The sequence below is a fragment of the Coregonus clupeaformis genome, chromosome 32, assembly GCF_020615455.1.
Source record: "Coregonus clupeaformis isolate EN_2021a chromosome 32, ASM2061545v1, whole genome shotgun sequence".
NCBI classification, from domain to species: domain Eukaryota; kingdom Metazoa; phylum Chordata; class Actinopteri; order Salmoniformes; family Salmonidae; genus Coregonus; species Coregonus clupeaformis.
Window position 1 is genome coordinate 2,693,395 of NC_059223.1, and position 25,117 is coordinate 2,718,511.

General features: G+C 43.7%; 1 protein-coding gene across 1 annotated transcript in view; it reads left to right on the forward strand.

Annotated features, from left to right (window-relative positions):
* The first annotated feature begins 573 nt into the window (after window positions 1-573).
* LOC121548160 (zinc finger protein 609) overlaps window positions 574-25,117 on the forward strand; it is an 85,897-nt gene continuing 61,353 nt past the window's right edge. The window contains 3 exon segments of the mRNA XM_041859506.2: window positions 574-999; window positions 20,437-21,014; window positions 21,017-21,310. Coding sequence (XP_041715440.2) covers window positions 20,559-21,014; window positions 21,017-21,310 — 750 coding nt within the window. The 5' untranslated portion in view covers window positions 574-999; window positions 20,437-20,558.

Below are 25,117 nucleotides of genomic sequence, written 5' to 3' on the forward strand. Positions count from 1 at the left end.
AGAGTCAAGACATAACAGTATTTGCTGGTAATATCGTTCTCTCATTCAATTTTTCCCCCAATAAGATATTTATTCTCATCTCCTCAAAACCAATAGCTGACAGATATATTCTACCCTGAAATATGTTATGGCATCCACATGGGAAACGTATTCTGCTCTCTAAATATACAGTTATGAGTACATGGTGTCAAAAAGGCACTGGGGAAATTGTTTTTATTATCCCTAATTGAAGGAGGCACTCTATAAAATACAATTTCCTTTAGGAAATAAATAGGTCATGCATGTTTTATTACATGTTCTTATTATGTTACGCATGTTTAGTCAAATGTTATGATAAATTGTCACTCGTAGTGCAGAAAGACACATAATTAATTTATTAAGCTAATGTTTTTTTGCCATATAGTTTATGTATTATGAATGTATTCTATGGAGATGTGTGCAGATTTCATGACATTTTAGCAAACATTTGGTCAAACAACAATATAATCCAGTCAAATTCCAGTTCTGTCTCTTTTCACTGAAGCGCACCCCTCCTGACAGATAGTTCAATCCGAGTGGAGCGTTTGTCCTGGATTTCTTAGCAGCTCGTTCTGCTTGTTGGTGACATTGTATCAATCTCCAGCATTGGAGGGTACGAACAATCAACAAGATAAAGATACAACGAAAGCGGAGGAATTAACCTGGGGAGGAAGTCTGTTCAATGTTGGATTTACTCTACAGGGGACCAAGGGGAAATATTAAATCCTTTAATGGTTTGAGATTGAACCTAAAAATGCTCGCCCGAGCCGGTATTTTCGATTTGGAACGGGATCTCAAAGTGTGATGGCAGCAGTCCAGTGAATTGCTGGCCTCTCTTTCCCTTGCAGTTGGATTTCTTGGGGAGTGCATTGGTCTGTGGTTATTTTTGACAGATTTTGTTGTCATTCTTGTCAATTACTTTTACTCTTTCTATCTATGGAGTGTACGTAATCCGTCGTTGTACTGGGGTTTGCACGCGGGGTAAGTGTCGTCTAAATATAATTATCTTGTATTTTGATATGTGGTGGGATTGGGAGAGACTGCTAGCCAGCTAGCAATAGAGCTAGCTAACTAACGTTAGCTGTGCCCTGAGAGCTCATTGTTTGAGACACCTAGCTAGCAAGCTAACTAGCAATAAGTTTGCCACAGAAAGCAATGTTAATTGACATGGATACAGTTTAATGTTAGTTACGAAATTAAGGAACTAGCTAACCACTATTTATTTCCGAAGAAGCCCTTTTGCCATGAACACAGAACAACAATATTCTGAATATGGATATCAGCTCGTTCAGCTAGAAGCCAACTAGCGTAGCTAGTTAGCAAGCTAGCTTGACACGCTTATTTCACAATATGCGACAGGGAAATAACAAGTCTGGTAGTTAGCTAGCTAGCCATATTGGCATTATTTACATTTATAAACTGTGAGGTGATTGGGGTTCATATTTTGGTTCTCTGCTAACCAGTAACCTAAGGTCAACTCGAGCAGCAATGTCAGTGCTGAGATTAACACCTCATGCACGCTGTGACATTATTTGATTGCTCAACCACATGCATTGCAGGGATTGCCTAGAGTGGAGCTTGTCGGCCAACAGAACATTGCTCTGCATGTGTAAGCTTGCTAGCTAAACACCGTGTTCAAATCGCATACCATTTCCCAATCTCAAACATATCTGCTATTATTACAGTAAGCACCACATGCTAGAGACAATACCAGATGATTTAGCTAGTTGGTTTGGACATGGCTGTGGGTTTCAGCAGCCAAATGCTGGTATAGGCTTTGAGAACACTCGCTGTCTAGTAAAATGAGTACAATGTCAACAACATGGTATGAAGTTATTCTAGCACTTGCAATTCATATGAAAAATAACATGACCTTGGCCGAATTCCTTGAATGTCTCACCCCCACTAAAAAAAAGTGGTTGTCCCACTGTTTATCATAAGGTGAATGCACCAATTTGTAAGTCGCTCTGGATAAGAGCGTCTGCTAAATGACGTAAATGTTAAAATTAGGCCCATGTTGGCTTTTTGAAAAATGTCCACTACTAGCTAATCAAACCAGATGTGGGGAAAACAACATTGTTTGTTGTGAGCCACACTTATCTTGGTTCCTTATCATTACCTTCCCTAATACATAGTAGACAGTACTTTCCCAATAGTTTTGTGTGTATTCCACAGTACTGCTAGATATCCCTAGTGTAGCCTTGAGTCAACGAATTGTAAAGGCTACAGGTTCAATGCATGTGGGCAATTCCATGGTAATGGAGTACGATGAGACTCTGATTTTTCACTTTAAAATGTAAATCAAACAAAAACTATTGCATTTTTTACCATAATTCTGTTACCAAACTTTGCACAGTTTTTCCAGTAAATGTTTTTTATTTTACTGTTCATTGTTCATAGAGCTGTATGGTTTGTTAAACTTTGTAATCAATGGTTTTTGTTTGGCATACATTTTAAAGTGAAAAATCTGAGTCTCTGCGTAGTTCCATTACCTTGGACTTGCCCACATGGGTGAATCAGTGATTTGTAGTCTAATCAAATTGTATTTGTCACATGCGCCAAATACAACAGGTGTAGACCTTACCGTGAAATGCATACAAGCCCTTAACCAACAATGCAGTTAATGAAAGAGTTAAGAAAATATTTACTAAATAAACTAAAGTAAAACAAAATGACGACAAATAAAAAGTAACACATTAAAATAACAATAACAAGACTATATACAGGGGGTACGGTACCGTCAATGTGCAGGGGTACAGGTTAGTACATGTAGGTAGGGGTAAAGTGACTATGCATAAATAATAAACAGAGAGTAGCAGCAGTGTAAAAACAAGGGGTGGGGGGGGGTTCAATGTAAATAGTCTGGGTGGACATTTTATTAATTGTTCAGCAGTCTTACGGCTTGGGGGTAGAAGCTGTTAAGGAGCCTTTTGAACCTAGACTTGGCGCTCCGGTACCGCTTGCCGTGCGGTAGCAGAGAGAACAGTCTATGACTTGGGTGACTGGAGTCTTTGACTGTTTTTTTTGGGCCTTCCTCTGACACCACATTTTTCCTGTAGTCCACGATCAGCTCCTTTGTCTTACTCACATTGAGGGAGAGGTTGTTGTCCTGGCACTACACTGCCAGGTCTCTGACCTCCTCCCTATAGGCGTTCTCATCGTTGTCGGTGATCAGGCCTACCACTGTTGTGTTGTCAGCTAATTGAATGATGGTGTTGGAGTCGTGTTTGGCCACGCAGTCGTGGGTGAACAGGGAGTACAGGAGGGGACTAAGCACGCACCCCTGAGGGGCCCCAGTGTTGAGGATCAGTGTGGCAGATGTGTTGTTGCCTACCCTTACCACCTGGGGGTGGCCTGTCAGGAAGTCCAGGATCCAGTTGCAGAGGGAGGTGTTTAGTCCCAGGGTCCTTAGCTTAGAGATGAGCTTTGTGGGCACTATGGTGTTGAACATTGAGCTGTAGTCAATGAACAGCATTCTCACATTGTTGTTCCTTTTGTCCAGGTGGGAAAGGGCAGTGTGGAGTGCAATTGAGATTGCGTCATCTGTGGATCTGTTGGGGCGGTATGCGAATTGGAGTGGGTCTAGGGTTTCCGGGATGATGGTGTTGATGTGAGCCATGACCAGCCTTTCAAAGCACTTCATGGCTACCGACGTGAGTGCTACGGGGCGGTAGTCATTTAGGCAGGTTACCTTCGCTTTCTTGGGCACAGGGACTATGGTGGTCTGCTTGAAACATGTAGGTAATACAGACTCGGTCAGGGAGAGGTTAAAACTGACACCTGCCAGTTGGTCCTCGCATGCTGTGTGTACATGTCCTGGTAATCCGTCTGGCCCCGCAGCTTTGTGAATGTTCACCTGTTTAAAGGTCTTGCTCACATCGGCTACCAAGAGCGCGATCACACAGTCGTCCGGAACAGCTGGTGCTCTCATGCATGTTTCAGTTTTGCTTGCCTCGAAGCAAGCATAAAAGGCATTTAGCTCGTCTTGTAGGCTCGCATCTCTGGGCAGCTCGTGCCTGGGTTTCCCTTTGTAGTCCGTAATAGTTTTCAAGCCCTGCCACATCCGACGAGCTTCAGAGCCGATGTAGTAGGATTCAATCTTAATCCTGTATTGATGCTTTGCTTGTTTGAAGGTTTGTCTGAGGGCGTAGCGGGATTTCATATAAGCGCCCGGATTAGTGTCCCGCTCCTCGAAAGCGGCAGCACTAGCCTTTAGCTCAATGCGGATGTTGCCTGTAATCCATGGCTTCTGGTTGGGATATGTACGTACGGTCACTGTGGGGACGACGTCGTCGATGCACTTATTGATCCTCTGTAGCTCAATTGGTCCTCTGTAGCTCAATTGGTAGAGCATGGCGCTTGTAACGCCAGGGTAGTGGGTTCGATCCCCGGGACCACCCATACGTAAAAATGTATGCACACATGACTAAGTCGCTTTGGATAAAAGCGTCTGCTAAATGGCATATTATTGATGGAGCCGGTGACTGAGGTGGTATATGACTTTAGTTTTTGCTTGTAAGCAGGAATCAGGAGGATAGAATTATGGTCAGCTTTGCCAAATGGAGGGCGAGGGAGAGCTTTGTATGCGTCTCTGTGTGTGGAGTAAAGGTGGTCTAGAGTTTTTTTCCCCCTCTGATTGCACATGTGACATGCTGGTAGAACGGATTTAAGTTTCCCTGCATTAAAGTCCCCGGCCACTAGGAACGCTGCTTCTGGGTGAGCATTTTCTTGTTTGCTTATGGCCTTATACAGCTCGTTGAGTGCGTTCTTAGTGCCAGCATCGGCTACGAATAATATAGATGAGAACTCTCTTGGTAAATAGTGTGGTCTACAGCTAATTATGACGTACTCTACCTCAGGCGAGCAATCCCTCGAGACTTCTTTAATATTAGACATTGCACACCAGCTGTTATTGACAAATAGACACACCCCCCGCCCCTCATCTTACCAGACGTAGCTTCTCTGTCCTGCCGATGCACTGTAAACCCAGCCAGCTCTATATTATAATAATATGCCATTAAGCAGACGATGTTGTCGTTCAGCCACGACTCGTTGAAACATAAGATATTACTGTTTTTAATGTCCTGTTGGTAGGATAGTCTTAATCGTAGATCGTCCATTTTATTTTCCAATGATTGCACATTGGCCAATAGAACGGATGGTAGTGGAGGTTTACTCACTGGCCTATGAATTCTCAGAAGGCAGCCCGACCTCCGCCCCCTTTTTCTCCATCTTTTCTTCACGCAAATTACGGGGATTTGGGCCGGGTCTCGAGAAAGCAGTATATGCTTCGCGTCGGACTCATTAAAGAAAAAATCTTCGTCCAGTTCGAGGTGAGTAATCGCTGTTCTGATGTCCAGAAGCTCTTTTTGGTCATAAGAGACGGTAGCAGCAACATTATGTACAAATGTACAAAATAAGTTGAAAAATAAGTTACAAACAACACACACAAAAAAAAGTAAAACGGCAGCCATCACCTCCGGTGCCATAACAAGGAATACTCTATTCTGACGATGGAGAAATCAAGCTTGGTAGCAGGACTTTGATCTGGAGTGTGGACCCACAGAAGGAGTGAATTCTACAGTGACTCTGTTCCATGGGATATGATGGCATGTTATATGGCTCAGTAACAAACATGTTTTCATCTTACCTGGCTTTGATCAGCCATTCACCTATGAGGACACTTTGAGAACCAGGAACAGTAGAGCATTAAACTGCAGTAGAGCATTAAACTACACTGGACAGGGATTTTCAGCCTGTTTGTTTAGAGGCCTGAAGCATCTGATGATAGTTTTATTTCAGGAAAGGGATTACGTCAGTGGGGCTCCAGTCATCTGATAAAACACCAGCTGATGAAAAACTAGAGAGGATTTACATCCTAAAAGGTAGCTGGCAATTTGAAACCTCTCAGGGGAATCACTTACAATCACTTGAACAAAGCCAATTCGCCTAGGTTGGCTGTAATTGAAATGAGGCTAAAAGGAGGGTTCCAATTGATCCACATTTTCTGTTTTGAAATGTGCCGATTTTATGAATGATTTGTTCTCTCAGTTGTGTTTGCTTAGCCTAATTCAAGGACGTGTATTTCTGACCTAGGCCTAGCCTATAGCCTTACTTGAAGTGTGTTTTGCACACATTTTTCTGCTCCCCTGCCACTTCCTATTACAGTTTGACAAAAGCTTTCAGTCCAGTGGGCTTTACCTTTACTGACAGGTCATGAGTAACACAGCTTCTTTACTGTACATCAGCATCTCTTATAAATACACAGATTCCCACCGGCCAACACACACAGTGCTCCCCTCCCCCAACAAAAGTTATAGGTATACAACTTCAAAGCCTATTGACCACAGGGTGACGTCTCATTAAAACACCAATGGACTCTGTGGGAACCGGCAAATGCAGCAATTTTTATCCAGATTTTTTACATTGATCCATTTATGGATTTTTATGTTCTTGTAACTTGAATCTTGCCCTGTTTAATTGCATTGCTTTAAGTGTCATTAACAGCTCAATATGATTGAATAGCAGAGCGCGGGTGGTGAGATATTTAGTTTTGTGAGAACCTCAATTTATATTCAGTAGGCTTAGCTGCATTACTTTTCTAACTTAACATTTAGCCTTTCTGAAGTCTTTATGTCAAGAATGTGTCTGGTTTGTGTACTTTTTTTTATCACTCTGTAAGCCGTTATTGGACACACTACTCACATACACTGAGTATACGTAAGGGATAAACGCCAACGTTCTGTACATTACCTTGGAATTAATAGACGACGCAGCGGGAAGAGGCGGAGCCGAGTCCCTTTGCGGAGTTCATTTTTCCAAGGTAATGTACAGAACGGAGGCGTTTATCCCGCATATACCACAGTTGCCAAAGAAAACGATATGAAAGCACACATTTACCGGTAGAAAATCAATTTTTCATTGATATTTTTAAACGCGAATTCATACTTTCTCATATTTTGGTTACTAGAGACGTGACCAAGTCGTTGGATATTTACGGACGCTCCCCAGTCGTTCGTTCTTATGTTCCATTGCCATGCTCAGTGGCAACGTTCTAATCCTTGCTTGCTGACCGCTTGCCAACTAGCTACGGCTAACGCAATCACGACCTCTGCAGCCCAAAAAACAGAAACGTTTATTCCATTCCGTTTGTTTAATCTGTTTATCCCGTTTATACCACAGTTGCCTAAGAAAGCAATATAAAAGCACACATTTACCGGTAGGAAGAAAATAATAATTACTTGTTTTCGTTTAAGCTAATTCATACTTTCTCATCTTTTGGTTGCTATAGACGCGACCAGTCGTTCGTTCGATTAGGTTGATATTTATGGACGGCACCCAGTCGTTCTTTCTTTATGTTCCGTTGCCATGCTCGCTGGCAACGTTCTTCTCTTGCTTGCTAGCTAGCCAACTAGCTACGGCTAACGCAGTCACGACCTCTACAGTCAGAATAACAGCAAATTAGCTGTTTTCTATTGACATTCATTTGGATACATCCATAACAATGAGCTGATAATGGCCGATTTTTGCCTGGCATAGCTAGAAAAGTTTGTCTTCTCGTCAGGACACTTTTCAACACTGACTTAATTACGAGGAGATTGCATTGCATATCAAACACTAGGCTAGACGCTAGCTAAATAGTTTGTTGTTAGCAAAACTGCCAAAATGACAACCGAATTCAAACATAGTTGCTGAAAACAGCTGCTCAAACTAAACGTGGGAGGATGACAGCTTTAGCGGCGGAGGGGACAGGAGAAATTCCTGTTAATCACTCACCAAGTTAGGTCATCAGACGCTCAAAAATATATATCTGTAAAAACAAATCAATGCTAGCTAGCTACGTTTTTTCCTCGTTGGATCTGTGTTTACAATGTATCAAATTTCAGTTTGTGTGGTAGTTGGTTTAGCTTTCTGTAACTTTCTAGTAAGTACGGTCTGCATGTGTAGGCGCATATTGCATCATGATTGCAAGGTGTCCCGATATTTACATTTTAGTCATTTATCAGACGCTCTTATCCAGAGCGACTTACAGTTAGTGAGTGCATACATTTTCATACTGGCCCCCCGTGGGAAACGAACCCACAACCCTGGCGTTGCAAGCGCCATGCTCTACCAACTGAGCTACACTGGGCCGATATCATTTCCAACTGTCCAGTTATCTGGTTTTATTGTCCGTTCTAGAAAATCCAAAACGCTGTGGTATAAAAAGCATTCAGGACACGTGCTCTTTCCATGACATGGACTGACCAGGTCAATCCAGGTGAAAGCTATGATCACTTATTGATTTCACTTGTTAAATTTACTTCAATCGGTGTAGATGAAGGGGAGGAGACAGGTTTAAAGAAGGATTTTAAGCCTTGAGACAATTTGGACATGGATTTTGTATGTGTACCATTCAGAGGGTGAATGGGTCCTCTGTAGCTCAATTGGTAGAGCATGGCGCTTGTAACTCCAAGGTAGTGGGTTCGATCCCCGGAACCACCCATACGTAAAAATGTATGCACACATGACTGTAAGTCGCTTTGGATAAAAGTGTCTGCTAAATGGCATATTATATTATTATATAAAGGATATAAGTGCCTTTGAACGGCGTATGGTAGTAGGTTTTTGTCAAGAACTGCAACGCTGATGGGTTTTTCACGCTCAACAGTTTCCCATGTGTATCAAGAATGGTCCACCACCCAAAGGACATCCAGCCAACTTGACACAACTGTGGGAAGCATTTTCTGTCAACATGGGCCAGCATCCCTGTGGAATGCTTTCGACACCTTGTAGAGTCCATGCCCCGTCGAATTGAGGCTGTTCTGAGGTCAAAAAGGGGGTGCAACTCAATATTAGGAAGGTGTTCCTAATGTTTGGTACAGGGTAGTTGACTGCGATGACCTGGTGCGTATAGCTATTCTGTTAGACTATCAAAGGACCTTTCTCATCATTCAGGCTAGTGAGGTTTTCAATTGTCCACAGATTTCTGTATTACTTCTCCCTTACTGAGCTCACTTTGCAGAATACCGGTTTGTGGCCAATCCACCCAGTGGTCTGGCTGTGCCACTTTGCATTGGTACTGATTTACACAGCAGGGAGTCCTGTCAATGCAGAAGGTAAAGTCTGTAGGGGTTTTCTAGTTATTGGTCAGTGTGAGCCACTGTCTGGATTAACAACACGTCTCTGTACTTTTATTCGTTTTATTTTATTTAGCCTTTATTTAACTAGGCAAGTCAGTTAAGAACAAATTCTTATTTACAATGATGGCCTCCCCTAACCCAGACGACGCTTGGCCAATTGTGCTCCGCCCTGTGGGACTCCCGATCACGGCCGGTTGCGATACAGCCCGGGATCGAACCAGGGTCTGTAGTGACGCCTCTAGCACTGAGATGCAGTGCCTTAGACCTCTGCGCCACCCGGGAGCCCACAGTACTTGCCCCCTAGTTTATTGTGGCCTCAGCAGATAATTGGATAAGTGAGAGCGGGGCAACGTTTTGCTGTAGACTGCTTCCTGCCAAATGGAAAAGGATAATCGCACTAGGCCTAAATGACCAACCCTATAACGACGTTATCTATCTATCTACTTCTGTTGGACATAATCACACACAACCTACCTAGTTCTGGTTTGGTTAGGCCTATTACCGAAGATTTTTATAACCAAACCAATATACACCACAGCCTGTCGTTTTCAAATGGGAACAAATGAGCCATAGTGGGCAGAACAAGTAAGGAGGTGGGCAGAGCCAAGCACGAGCTAGGAAGATCCTATTGGCGTGTTCTAGCAATCATTTGCATATTTCAGTTGGGGAACGCCTACTAAACAATAACTCAATTCGCCTTTGCACGCCTTCTAAACAACGCAATTTTTTTGAAACTTTGGCAAAGGGTGAAGTCTACTAAACTTAGTCCACTCTGTCCGTAACAGATTGTAGTTTTGGGAACAGAAAACTGTATTGAGATCAAATGTTTAATCGATGAGTAAATTGGCAAAATCCATCTCATTCCATCTTCTCCCACTGCAAGCCACTGGGCTTCCTCTCACTACCATATTTGGTAGTGAGTGGAAACGCCAACCGGATGCTTCACATTTATACATCCGGTGAAATAACTGTCTCATTGTTCTATCTGTGCTATTAGTACCTGATGCCTGGTTTGATCTAGCCATCTGACTGAAATGCATAAGACTAGGACAGTTGATTAGGCTTAGTTCTGTCTGTCTTTTCCTAGCGGTTTACATTGTTCGCAGCAAGTGATTTGCAATGCCAGTTGTGTCAAACAGAAGGCTTATTGTCATTGCAAAAGATTCATTATGGGGACTTGGTCTAGCCTCAATGTACAGTCACTGCAAACAAAGATGTTGCTTATGATGAGACAGTAGCGCAATTCAGTTCATAGAATAAGCCATGGCCTTGTGGTGTCCCCCTTGGTAGACTAATTATGATTCAATTAGCCTGTTTCTAGACAGGTGACGGGCTGTTGACGAACTGTTAAAATAAGATGCTTGTCTGATTGCATTAAATACATTCAACACGCTATTGCTTTTGAAATGTGTGTGAGTGATACCGGGGCTTTTAGAACTGTCTTTAAACCCCCTTATAGCTCTGAGCTACATGGCAACATTAATCACTCACCTCACTCAGACCTGACACTAATCATCGTTCCATTGCACCACATGGCATGTTTGACATTTTAAGCTATTTTCTCTCTGTTAGTTATTTTTCACAATCCACATCGAGATGCTGCTGTTGTCCAGGCCTAGGAACCCCAGGAAGAGTAGCTGCTGCTTTAGCAACATCTAATGGGATCCTAATAAAATAAATACTAGGGGCTAGTCTACATTCAGCGTGTTTTAGCGTATGACTAACCCTACCGTTCTGGTTAGACTCATTGTTAGGTGAGATGTTCAATGTCCCCCATACAGACTTATGAAAGGAATAGTTTGTTTCCAATAAGGTATTTGGCCTATGTCCTGTAATCCAATTGTAGGTACAGTATTGATTGACCAGATACTGGTTTGAATGTAATATTTAGGTCTAATATGGTAGTCATTCTCCTTTATCATGCCGAACACAAGGAATGTCCCTTGAATTGGTCAACTCTCAAGTCCGTTGGAAATGAATGATGTGTGGTGAATGGCCCAGAGCCTCGATTCAGCCCAGTTCAGAAGATTGACACACATTTGAGTCACTGTTGTTCAACGCAGCATTGGTTATTACATTTAAGCTTGGGCAGTATACCATATATACCTTTTGTAACTATTTCTTTGAAGTTTTTCAATACATTTTTATATTTGTAGCTACTTCAGTGAATACCTGCAGTCAACTGGTGCAATATGTTAGGCGATAAAGCGGATCACGTTCATCATTTCACCTGTCACATTATTTTACATCATGAAGCTTTTACCATAGTTCCCCAGAACAGTTGAGCCAGTCACTTGTTTGTTTGTAAATAGCACAACAGTGAAAGCGGGAGCAGGTGAGTCAAGCTGTCTATTGACAGGGGTCGCGTTTTATATTGAATGTCAAGTGTTTTTTTGCTTAAATAGTGAACAGGGACATGCAACTATTGTTTTCCTTCACAGAAAATACATCAGTGCAACACATTTTGCAGAAAATAGCTTCATTTTCATCAGATGACAACAGAAGTGCAATGCTATTTGGCTGGCAGCCACAGTAAATTAGTAAATGAGCTTACAATGAAAAAGCAAGGTCTTTTTTTTTGCTAAAACGATGCATGGCCATCATATTTCTAATGTTTATCATAGAAAGAATGTAGCCAGCTACATTTCCTAATGTTTTGCTTAAAGTAGGCTGGCTGAGAAAAAAAGCTCCACATCAGAAGGCTGTCTGCTGATTAGAATGCCTGTTTTGAATTCTCATCCTGAGTGGAGAAGTGCAACTGAAGCACAGCATTAGTCTGATGCCGAGCAGAAATTACAATAAGAAGCATTTTTGATCTGCGTTTACAAAACGCAGCAAGAGATTTCTTACGAATTTTATCTTTTTTTCCTGCGTGAAAAATAAAGAATTCTGCATGAATGAGACCTGTAAGTTTAACTTGCTAGTTATCTAAGTAAGTTACTTAATAAGGTGACGGGGCATCATATTGTGTAAGCTTTCTGCCGTGTTTGAGAAGTCAAAGCCCTTGGAGGAGTTATCTGTACAGCTGCCACCATCTTGATTTCTTGACCTTTTTTCTCTTCTCTATTCCCGGCCCGTCTGCCCCTCCCCCCCTCCGGTTGCCCTAGCGACTCCAGACACACGGTGTGTATACATGCTGCTTCAGAGCAGACAAGCATGCATCTGTCATGTGAATTTCTATCTCTAATTCAACCTAAGCTTGAATCATTACCAGAGGTTGTAAGGCTCTGGTTTTAATCATCAATGATTCAAGGTCCATAACCACGAAGAAGGATTTTTTGTATGTTTATTCATGGAGAGCTCTGGCGCCAAAGACACAAACATACGATTTTATACCTCCTGGACTTGACTCCTCCCACCTTTAGGTGACTTTTCTAAACAGTTTCCGCCTTCCCCCTTGAATGTTTAGTACCGCCCCCTCTGTTAGTGGGTTGACACTACATGATAATTCTAACATTTATACTGTATTTGGGGTGAAATCCTTTAGTCATTATTCTTAAAATCCAAATTAATCTAACAGCATCCAAAAACGTTGTTCATTTGGACAATGTCTCTCGTTCACATTCACTTGTAAGTGTCCAAACTCACCAAAAATTACATTCTGTAGCACCTACCTATACATGTATAACTTTATGAGCTGGATTGGCTGGATTTGAAATTTATTTATTTTCGTTTGCGCTCGTTAGCATATTTAGCTAGCAGCCTCCATGGAAATTCGCTATTACCAGAATGCTAACACAATTAGCACAAGTAACTGATCCCCAATGGTCATTTTTGAGTTTTTTTGGTAGCGTTAGCGCCAGTCGGCTGTACCTGCGCCAACACTTTTTCATCTTAGAGCTTGTTCTCCATCTAAAAATAATAATAATAGTGAGCCAACATGTTTTCGGCACTTTTATATCCATGACTGATCAAATCTAATTTTCTCATGCTCTCTCTTGTCCCTCTGCAGCAGACCTGTGGTGACCAATATGTTTGGAACATTGAATCGCAATACATGGAACCGTGAGAATCGCAATACATATCGTATCGGCACCTAAGTGTCGTGATAAGATCGAACCGTGAGGTCCCTGGCAATTTTCAGCCATATAGCTATCATTTGGATGTGTTCAAACCCAATCAGATCAATGATTGTTGTTATGTTTCAGTGGGTTTTATTCGAGTTAGGCAAATATTTAACTTTGGCTACCTGAAGTAGCCTATTACCTAGAGCTTTTTGGTTTCAGAAATAGGCACTTGATAGTACTCAGGCATGTGTTTTTCATTTTCATGCTAAGATTGCATTGGAGGTTTCCCTTTTTATGAACATGTCTTCTCTTCTCATGATTATAACTGATAGCGATAAACTGTTTTGCCAGCTGTTAAAAAGGTATGCTAACACATGGAACATGAGGAGGCCTGTCAACCAAGTGAAGGATCTCTTTGCTTGAATTCCTCTAATTCAACATTGGCACGTAATGTAGTTCCTTTGGGTGTAAAATGAAGGTCAGATACCTTGTACCGGGAAGAATCGTCCAGGTTGCTGTGATGGAATAGGCCTAGAGATAGCTTTTATGAGCAGCTGGTATTCCTTAAGGTGTTTTTGTTGTAATTTGGAAATGTTACATTATCTAGGGTAATGCTGTCCTCCAGGATCAGACGGTGCTTGATTTAGGCCTACTTGACTCCATTTAAGTTACTCCACATAGGCTACGTTATTAAGTTACGTTAGCCTATTGATTATTGCCTAATGGTTGTTTCCGGCCTCACTAGATTTTGGTCAAGGTGTAGCCTATTTCAGCCATGACCATTTACAAGGAAAAGTAATCTTGCTTCGACCGATGTAATAATCTCATGTAGGCCCTTGTTCTTTTGGCCAACTCAAAATAAAGATGGTGTGCCGAGAAATTGGTCTTGAAAAGCAGCATTGAGTCGACTTATCCATCGAAGTGGATAAGGTTCAAGTTCAGAACAACCTTCATTCTCACAATTGGTGTGTGGGGTATTACTGGGAGAGTCCACGACTGTGGCAAGGTCACTTCTGGTTACAGTTTTAAAGGTCATTCTACTCCAAAAATCCTTTGAAAATCCTTTGAAACTCATCTAAAAATCCAGGACAGTTTAATTTGATCTTAATGACATCACCAGCCAATTCAATATTAAGCACAAAACCAATTTGGCTAGCGTAACGTTACTGGATTTGATTTATTTCATTCATGCTCGCTGTCTACACGAATTATGCAGAATTCAGTTACATTTAGACAATACTACATTCAATTAATAAAGGTCCTGGCTTACAACATTTTAGCTAACAATTATTTAGCTGTGCGCCGTTGCTAAATTAATATAGGAGAAACACTGATCATGCTGCTCACATTTCAGTTGGACTTGAGGATCTGAAGTCAGTTGATTAGCCTAGGTTTGATTCAGTGCAGGTTTAGCGCTGATGCATTTTTTAACAGCTGCGTCAACATGCTTGTATGTCTTTACATTCCTTACACCATCTGAGAAGATCACAACTGGGAGTTTTCCTTGAAAATTATTTTGGCTGAAAGTAGACAAGGAAGGCCAGAAGGAAGGATTGAGAAAGGTAGAGGTAAGGAAAGAAGGGACCATACGGAGGGAGAGAGAGGGAAAGAAGAGGCCATATGGAGGAAGAGAGAGGGAAAGAAGGGACCATACGGAGGGAGAGAGAGAGGGAAGCAGAAGGCTAAGGTGCAGTAATGTCTCCCTGTGTCTGGGGAGTTCTCTGAGATTGCCTGTTGTTATGAAGGAATCATGTCTGAATGGCTCTGCTGAGCCTGTTAATGGAGTTGCTCTTGTTACTGCCAACTTGTCAGCCTCTGAAGAAGGGGCCTCCCTTCCACCCCACCCCCACACTCTACTGTATCAACTGTCTGGAAGAGATCAGTGACATGAGGGCCACAGAAAATTTACTAAAGCATTTTCCCCTTGGACTGGAGGTGTGATAACAATAAACGTTCTTTGACTAAAGTACGCTATTGCCTGAGCCTAGCCATAGTGGCAGTACATTATCTCCCGAGTCTAGCCATAGTGGCAGTACATTATCTCCCGAGTCTAGCCATAGTGGCAGTACATTATCTCCCGAGTCTAGCCATAGTGGCAGTACATTATCTCCAGAGTCTAGCCATAGTGGCAGTACATTATCTCCCGAGTCTAGCCATAGTGGCAGTACATTATCTCCCGAGTCTAGCCATAGTGGCAGTACATTATCTCCCGAGTCTAGCCATAGTGGCAGTACATTATCTCCCGAGTCTAGCCATAGTGGCAGTACATTATCTCCAGAGTCTAGCCATAGTGGCAGTACATTATCTCCAGAGTCTAGCCATAGTGGCAGTACATTATCTCCAGAGTCTAGCCATAGTGGCAGTACATTATCTCCAGAGTCTAGCCATAGTGGCAGTACATTATCTCCAGAGTCTAGCCATAGTGGCAGTACATTATCTCCAGAGTCTAGCCATAGTGGCAGTACATTATCTCCAGAGTCTAGCCATAGTGGCAGTACATTATCTCCTGAGTCTAGCCATAGTGGCAGTACATTATCTCCCGAGTCTAGCCATAGTGGCACAATTGAAAATGAAAATACAGAATATTCTTTATTATGCAGCATCATTGAACCATTTTATTGATTGTGAGTGATGGTCTACATTCAGAGGCAGCTGGCCATGGGTCAGCACCTACCATTACACTATTGTTAACCAATATATTGTTTGTCACCCGTTTGGCTCATGTGCTGTTGAAAAGACACTGCATTTCTTGATAATGTTAAGCGATGTCTGGCTTCAGTTGTTTCCACACAGACACAAAACCGGCAATGGAAAAGATTACTTTTCATAACAAAATTATATTGCTTTAGTTATGTGTACTCTGGGACTAGATAAAATATACAGGAAATACTTGAAGTGTTTTCACTGCTTAGGTTTTAGGCTGTACTTCACCACCGTCTGAGCAATGGGGATGTTTTCAAAGCACTGTAGACACTTCACACACACAAGATGGGGAGTCTGGTTAGTCTACATACTACAGCTGAATCCAGATAAAATGTGGCAATCAGATTGTGATGTGGCAGCGGAGCATTACTCTTGTCGTATTGATGCAGGGCTTCCCAGCTAACGCACAACATGTCAGAAAGGCAGTAGCAAGTTAATACTGGCAGTATTGTGTGTCAGTATAGCAGGAACCATTGCCGCCTTGCTGACACAAACCAGTAGTGGACAGACTGGACTCTTTAATGAGCTCTGCTGCATGCCACAGGAAATGGAAGTCCCACTGTGAATGGGAGCTTGTGCTCCCCAGGTTGACATTTTGCTGATATGGAAGCTGGCTGACCCGCAGGCTCCTGATTCCCATCGCCTGGCGTGCCCTGAGCAGTTCTATTTATGGTAACCAGCTCCAAGCACACAATCCAATTACATGGAGGTTACTGTTTGGCTGTCTGGACGGGGACCTGTCTTTATACCAGGAGGCAGGGAAAAATTGCTCCTGTGCCAGGCTCTGCACTATTCAATTTAGGTTGTTATTGGGTTATTACTCTGCCGCAGTAAATTATTGGGAAGCTCTTGGCAGGTGCCACAGAATATATCTTTAATCTGCCGACGACCGTCAGCTTTCTCTGCATCATACCCCTGTGACTTTTTGCACACTGGTGTTGTTGAGAAACTCTTACCCTGGAACTGTTCACTGAACTTGGGAGTGGTAACGTGGTATTCTGCTCACTAAGAACAGGGTGTGCAGCTTTAACATCAGATGGATTCCAATAAGACAGGGTTAGGAGAGAAGGGCTGAATGGGTCTAGCGGTGTTGCTTGTAACTGATTCCATTCAGGTACGGTTGGTGTCTGGTTATCCATGACTGATTAGCCTGGGCTACATGTCATAGTCCCTGGTGTCTGCACAGATGGTATCCTCTAACATTAGGATGTTGATACTAGCCTACATCGGGTCATTTCATTAAAGGGATACTGCAAGTTTTTCTACCTACCCAGAGTCAGATGAACTTGTGGATACCATTTATATGTCTATGTGTGCAGTATGAAGGAAGTTAAGAGGTTGTTTCGCGAGCCAACTAACTAGCGTTAGCGCAATAACTGGAAGTCTACAGGTACAGTAGCATACGCTAGCGTACTTATAGACTTCCAGTCATTGCGCTAACGCTAGTTAGCACTGGCTCATGAAACTTCCTTCAACTTCCTTCATAGTGCACACATAGACGTATAAATGATACCACAAGTTCATCTGACTCTGGGTAAGTAGAAAAATGGCTTCATTTTAAGGGCAACTCTTGTAGAGATTTTAAGAAAATAAATTGGTCTATTCTGTGTGCAAATTAATAGAAAGTGGACAAATCCTTTCTGTAAAGACGCGTTTCTCTTTGGACAGGCCAGATATAATCCCCACCCTGACATGGGTGTCTGTGATGGATCGCTGGAGGAAATTGGATCTCTTATAAAAAGACAAGCACTAAGGGAGGTACATAGCCTCATGCCTTCAGTCAACAGGCCACTCACTGGGACGTTTCCTCAGTGGGTCTTTTCAAAAGGCTTGCTCTGCAGTTCTGGAGAAGGGCAGTACAGTAGGTCAACCACAAATATAATTACAAACACTCTTTTGTGGAGGTGTCGGACGAATTAGACCCCACAACTGTTTAGCCAGCCAAACGCCACAGCTGCAACCCCCCTGACTGCTCTTCCTTTAGCCGCATTCCCCCCCACACATGATTTTCATGTGTTTGATGCCTTTCCAGCCACTCAGCAGCCTCCACTGGTCTGAAGTCATTGGAGAAAGTGGCCAACTGAATAAAAAAAGGTGTTTACAATCAGACAGAAGATCCAAAAGGCGTTGTCTGCTCAATTAGGGGAAAAGATGCAATTGATTTTATCATGGCTGACACTTTCCTCCCTCCTCACATAGGCAGGCGCCTGCTGAGCACGCTTCTGAGAGCAGCAATTCAAACGTTTTCACAGCAATGACCTTCCAAATGGTGCACTTTGACATTATTTTCATTGTTTATTTCAGATCCTAAATTACATCTCAGCGACAGGCCAACTGTCAGAGGTAGAGCCTTCTCTCCACAAACAGGTTGGCTGAAGTCCTATTGTGTACGCTGTTTGGCCCTGTGTTTTTGTCAGTGGCCGTTTGCAGCACAAAGAGAAAAATCCGTTTATGGATGTTATTTACAGCCCGTGAAAGGGCAGCAGTAGCAGCAGACATGCTAAAAACCCGCTGCTTGTGGAGCTTTTATAGGAGTCTGTGGAAAGGACCACCTGTTTGGGGTAGAGGGAGTTATTGTCTGTTAGAGATGAGCAGGCATGTGTTTAAGAACATGATGTCTCTTGGATAAGATGGACATTATGGATCATTAAAAGTGTCAATTGTATTTTTTTGAGATACTTATCCATTATAATTTAACAGAAGCTCAATTCCCCTTCTCTTTCTGAATTACAAATACAAAGGCCATGTCCGAGAAGACTAGGCTATCACATCTGGTGGAATAGACTGGATTGGAAAAAAATGGTAGGCCTAGGCTATATTAAGCTAAGTGCTAACATGATCACAATGTGCTCGTGTAAGGCATGCATATTAGCTGCGCTTTATTTAGCCTAAATGATGGTGTTAGGCTATGCCTTTCGTCTGGCATCATTCAAGTGTTTTCTTAAGCTGCCCTGTTGATGCAGGGTTGTCAGTGTCCACTTGACAGAGCACGGCTATGTTAACCCTGTGAGGGTGAGTAGTGAGGCCAGTTATTCTTCATCCGTCACCAGTGACACTATCAGCAGTCCTTGTGGAATGAGCCAGTCACTCAGAACAGTGGGGCCACATTGGCCGTCAATCAGGATTTACGTTTCCCAGGGTTGCCATGGTGACTGGGAAATGGTTATGAAGACCCGGGGTTTCTGTGCAACGCTATAGCACCTTTGGGATTATGGTGGAGTTTGGGCAGCTTTCAGATAATGTAGTGTTGAAAAGAATGGATAATTGTCCCAGTTCAGTCAAAATTTCAGAAACAAAATGCATATTTTGCTACAAGCATTTGGTTGTATTTAATCAAGAAAACAATGTCTCTACTACTGGGTAAAGATACATGTGGCTCCAGGCTAAATAAGCCTATTTTACAGCTATTTACTTTCTTTACCTTACCCCCGACATTCTGGACTACCAGTTTGATTGAATAGGTCCCAATGTAATGGTGTGGGGTTTTTCTTCTCTTTTCTTGCCAGTAAAGACATCACAAGCCTCCCTGATCCGAATAGGGTTAGATCAAGCTGTAGGCCTATGGCAGTTGTGAATAGGGTTAGATCAAGCTGTAGGCCTATGGCAGTTGTGAATAGGGTTAGATCAAGCTGTAGGCCTATGGCAGTTGTGAATAGGGTTAGATCAAGCTGTAGGCCTATGGCAGTTGTGAATAGGGTTAGATCAAGCTGTAGGCCTATGGCAGTTGTGAATAGGGTTAGATCAAGCTGTAGGCCTATGGCAGTTGTGAATAGGGTTAGATCAAGCTGTAGGCTTATGGCAGTTGTGAATAGGGTTAGATCAAGCTGTAGGCCTATGGCAGTTGTGAATAGGGTTAGATCAAGCTGTAGGCCTATGTCAGTTGCAAGAATAGAGGACAGGTGCTGAGTTTTTTGGATTGCGGTCTGCACTGTCTTCAACGAGGTCTGGCGGGTCTAAAATGTTTTTATATTTTCTCATCAGAATTTGCGATAGCCCTCTATCCATTTAAAAAAATAAGATGCCCCCTTGACTCTGTAGCTTTTGTTCCAGTAGTTGTTTACAAGCTGGACAGAGTGAAGTGACCAATGTAGGTGTGTTATCATTTCTATACAGTTTGGGTTTAGTTTGAGTCATTTCATTGTAGATGTAGGTCTCAGACACTCCAGTAGCGATTGCTGACCGAGAGTCCTTGGCACCTCTGAACAGAGTGCCGGCTGTAATTTGCCAACCGAGTGTGCACTGATTTTTTTACATGTAGAATTGCATGAAAATGTCAGCAGTCAGACATCTACAGCAGGTGGTCCCTTAAACACAACGAACTGAACGATTGGCAGACGAACGCTAGATCCACATTAGTGCAATGTGTGCGAGCCTTTAGGTCGTTTTCATTGGCAATTAAAACAAGTCTTGAACCTTTTATTCTTCATTGCTGTGAGCAGTTGAAATGTTTTAGCACCTTCAAACTTTCTGTGAATTCTTGTTGTCTTCTGTGGTGCTACTCAGCCCTTTTTGTTTTATGGTATTGGTTGGCTGAGCATTACCTAGTGTATTGGATAGCTGTAACAATTTTTCTCTTTTCCCCTCAGGGCAAAATGTGGGTAAATAGGAAGGGGATACCTAGACCCTAAGGATTCTCTCAACCCAGTCCCCCAGCAGTCAGAGAAGGTGGCGGACCTCATTGAGGCAAACCTGGGCCGTTGGCACTAAAATGTCCCTAAGTGGTGGCACTGCAGGCGGGAAAGGTGTGGACTCGAATGCGGTGGACACTTACGACAGCGGTGATGAGTGGGACATCGGTGTAGGAAATCTGATTATCGACCTTGACGCTGACTTAGAAAAGGACAAACTCGAGATGTCTGGAACCAAGGACGGAGGGGGTATGACGGCTCCGCCCAGTGCTGTCGCAGCTTTGCCTGACAACATACGATTGGTTAGTCCTGTACCTGGCCCTCAAGGCAAGGAGAGCAAATCTAAATCCAAACGCAGCAAAAACTCAAAAGACAATAGTAGCAAGGTCTCAGCTGGAGACGGGGCCAAGAAAGAAGCGCAGACACGAACCCAAGGGGAACCGACAAACACTGCAGCTACTGCATTAGCCACTAGCAACAACTCCACCACTGGCAAAGGAATGGAGAAGGGTGGAAAAGTCTCTCGGAACAGTGGTAAAAAGATAAGGAAGGGGCAAGTGGGAAAAGTAAGAAGGAGAAAAAGCGAGGAGTGCCCGTGGTGGTAATAGCTGCCACTGAAAAGGAAGTGGTTTCTCAAGCTCAAGTAGCTTTGGGGGGTAACCGTGGTGCCCCCTTTGAGAACACACAATCTACGGACTTGGTAGGGGCCGATCAGTTGGGAAATATTGCACTTGAGTCTGTTGGGATAGTCCCAGCATTGACAATTAAAACTGAACCTGAGGAGCTGGACAATATTGAATGCCGAACATTGAAGAAGGTTAAAAATGAAAAGGTAAGAGTGCTGTTAAACAAATTATTGCTTGGAATGTTTCTGCTGAATGTGTATCACTATGCAAGACCAATTGCCAAAAACCTTTGCCAAGCTGTAGGTTCAGATTTCATTCCATTCCATTTGAGATTTGGTTTTTGGTTGAACTATGTTTTAACTTTTAAGTCTTTATTGGAACATGATGTAGCCTAGTCAGGGGTTTGGAGCTGTGCCATCTATTTCTCACCACTTCAGTTCAGTTTATTATCTACTTGAAGACATTGCCCTCATTTCACGTCAGTTGTGAGTATCAGTAAGTACAATCTGATCATGATGGCTTTTTTGAAATATCTCATCAAACAGGAATATCCTAGAATCATTTGAAGAGCTTGGCTACGGTTCATTATTATTAAAATTGTCTGTGGTTATTAAACTTCATAAATATCATAACATGTTCTACACAGGATATTTGTTTTCCCAAATGAATCAATTAGCCTGCTGACTAGCTAGCTGATTTCTAATGGCAGCGCTAGTTTTTCCTTCTTCAAACATAGACATTGTCATGCAAGAAACTCATGAACAGTTGCTTAACTATTTACCCGTACTTATCCTGTTTCCTCATTGAGCTGGTCTGTCAGTGTGTCTATTGTGTGCTCAGAAACAGCCTTTTCATGCTCTGTTAGTACCAGCAGTGGAGGGAGGTGCTGGGGACTGTTTTGTCTGTTGTCGGGTTCCATTCTTAATCCCACAAGCCCCAGCAATGCCTGGTGGGTGGGTGGGGGGGTGGCAGAGCACGCCCTCACTTTCGCTGCTGCTCTGAAAGTGAAGTGGGGGGGGAAGGGCCTTCGAAGAGGCAAGTTTCCCCTGTCAGGAATGCAAAGCCGTGGAGTCTCCTCAGATAACTCAAACAGGGAAGGAAATCTAAGGGCAAAAGGCTTAGCAATCAGAAAGTACTCAGGCAACCCAATGAGCTCAGCGTGGATTGGGTGACGACCTTGAACAAAGGGAAAGGGTCAGTCTAAGCACTGGGTTCATAGACAAAGGGTCTCCAGAAAACGGTTGCCGATAGAAGTGTTTCACTGAATTAATATCTGATTCCTTGAGACCCCATGGAAGTTGTCCCATGCCACGTTCTAGATTTGTAAGCTCAAGGCCTACATTGAAACTAAGGCCTAGATACAATGGACGTCTAGACCACGTTAATGATGAAAACAATATGTACTGCCCCGTTTTATGACATTGACATGTACAATGTTTGTTTTTCAAATGCTAAAATTAACCTAATCTTGATCAATGTTGTCCAACATGTCTCTCTTCTCCATGTGATGGGTGTTCCAGAGTTCAAATCACATTTTCCCAAACTGTAAACAGTATCAATAATAAAAGTCAAGAAGAGATTTGAATAGCATGTAAAGTCATCCAGTTAGTAGCTTGTTAGAGGTTCTGATCTTTAATAAAGGTGTTGTACGTGATGAGGCAAGTGCTCTGCCTTCTAGACATTTGACGGTAACTGGGTGTGATTGTTATTTGCCATCTCAAATGCAGTCATTCTTTCTCTTTAATGATGAGTTACTTACTCATGCTCTTATCCTCTTTGAATGAGTGTGCCGCTGTGTGATCGCACTGTCTCCATCTTAGGACAGAGCTCCTAAAGCATTGGCTCTTGATTCTGGAATAAATCATCTCTGCTCCCTCAACGACAGCACTGCGCTCTCTCGCTCATTATACAAGCCTGGAGGAGCCAGGCATTCGTCAGCTGCCTCGACGTGATGCAGGACCTTGACGAATGGAGCAGCTCTCATGGAAAATTACATTAGCAATGTCAGTTCAATAGAGGAAGGAGGAGAAAAAAAAGGGTCTGTGCTTGAGAGAGAAAGGGCCTGGCCACCACTCGGTGTAGTCGCTGATGTGCAGTTAGGGGAGAAAGGGCCTGGCCACCACTCGGTGTAGTCGCTGATGTGCAGTTAGGGGAGAAAGGGCCAGGCCACCACTCGGTGTAGTCGCTGATGTGCAGTTAGGGGAGAAAGGGCCTGGCCACCACTCGGTGTAGTCGCTGATGTGCAGTTAGGGGAGAAAGGGCCTGGCCACCACTCGGTGTAGTCGCTGATGTGCAGTTAGGGGAGAAAGGGCCTGGCCACCACTCGGTGTAGTCACTGATGTGCAGTTAGGGGAGAAAGGGCCTGGCCACCACTCGGTGTAGTTGCTGATGTGCAGTTAGGGGAGAAAGGGCCTGGCCACCACTCGGTGTAGTCGCTGATGTGCAGTTAGGAGAGAAAGGGCCTGGCCACCACTCGGTGTAGTCGCTGATGTGCAGTTAGGGGAGAAAGGGCCAGGCCACCACTCGGTGTAGTCGCTGATGTGCAGTTAGGGAGAAAGGGCCAGGCCACCACTCGGTGTAGTCGCTGATGTGCAGTTAGGGGAGAAAGGGCCTGGCCACCACTCGGTGTAGTCGCTGATGTGCAGTTAGGGGAGAAAGGGCCTGGCCACCACTCGGTGTAGTCGCTGATGTGCAGTTAGGGGAGAAAGGGCCTGGCCACCACTCGGTGTAGTCACTGATGTGCAGTTAGGGGAGAAAGGGCCTGGCCACCACTCGGTGTAGTCACTGATGTGCAGTTAGGGGAGAAAGGGCCTGGCCACCACTCGGTGTAGTCGCTGATGTGCAGTTAGGGGAGAAAGGGCCTGGCCACCACTCGGTGTAGTCGCTGATGTGCAGTTAGGGGAGAAAGGGCCTGGCCACCACTCGGTGTAGTCGCTGATGTGCAGTTAGGGGAGAAACGGCCTGGCCACCACTCGGTGTAGTCGCTGATGTGCAGTTAGGGGAGAAAGGGCCACCACTCGGTGTAGTCGCTGATGTGCAGTTAGGGGAGAAAGGGCCTGGCTGGCCACCACTTGGTGTAGTCGCTGATGTGCAGTTAGGGGAGAAAGGGCCTGGCCACCACTCGGTGTAGTCGCTGATGTGCAGTTAGGGGAGAAAGGGCCTGGCCACCACTCGGTGTAGTCGCTGATGTGCAGTTAGGGGAGAAAGGGCCTGGCCACCACTCGGTGTAGTCGCTGATGTGCAGTTAGGGGAGAAAGGGGTCTCACGAGAGCTAGCTTTTTTTCCTTTTCTTGCCTTTGATCGACTGACTGGTGCTATTGTGTGACAGCTCATTCCTTTTAACTAGCACCAGGGCTTTGAGGACCCTAGAAGAGAAGGGAGGATGAGTGGTTTTGAAGGGAGTGTCAGTTACGTAGACGAGGGTAGGCTATACCTGTTCATATAGGCTGGTTAGCCTAATTCTAACCAGACTTGATGTGTAGGCCTAAACACAGAAACTTTGCTGTTGTCCCATTTGTGTAATTTTTGTGTGGAAAAACAAGGCGACGCAGCAAACAGGGATTGGGAATAAACATATTTCCCCAATCCGTTCAGCCAAATCCTACCTGGAATGTAAACTTGCTTGGTCCTGCTGAGGCACCTTGCCGTGAAGCCACATTGTTTTAGCCCCATGACGTAGCCTTCTTTTCAGCCTTGTTGGGCGTCTAGCCTAGACCTGTTCCTTTTCAGCTGCTGCCTCACCAATATCAGTCTTGGTTAAACAAAGCATTATGAAATGTAGCCTAAATCTACTGTTAAATGACTAGACTTCGCCCCGTGGAGCGGACAGGGACTGAATTCTAAGCCCTATTTTCAAAGCAGAGATGGCCCGCCATCATCCGATAAAGAGGCAAGCAGTGCAGTGCTCTGTTGTCGCCTCAGGCGAGCGTGGAGAAGTGATTCCTCTTGATCAGCAGACTTGTATGTTCCGTGTGATTGCAGCAAATGAAGAGCCCCCATTCAGGCTGGCGTGA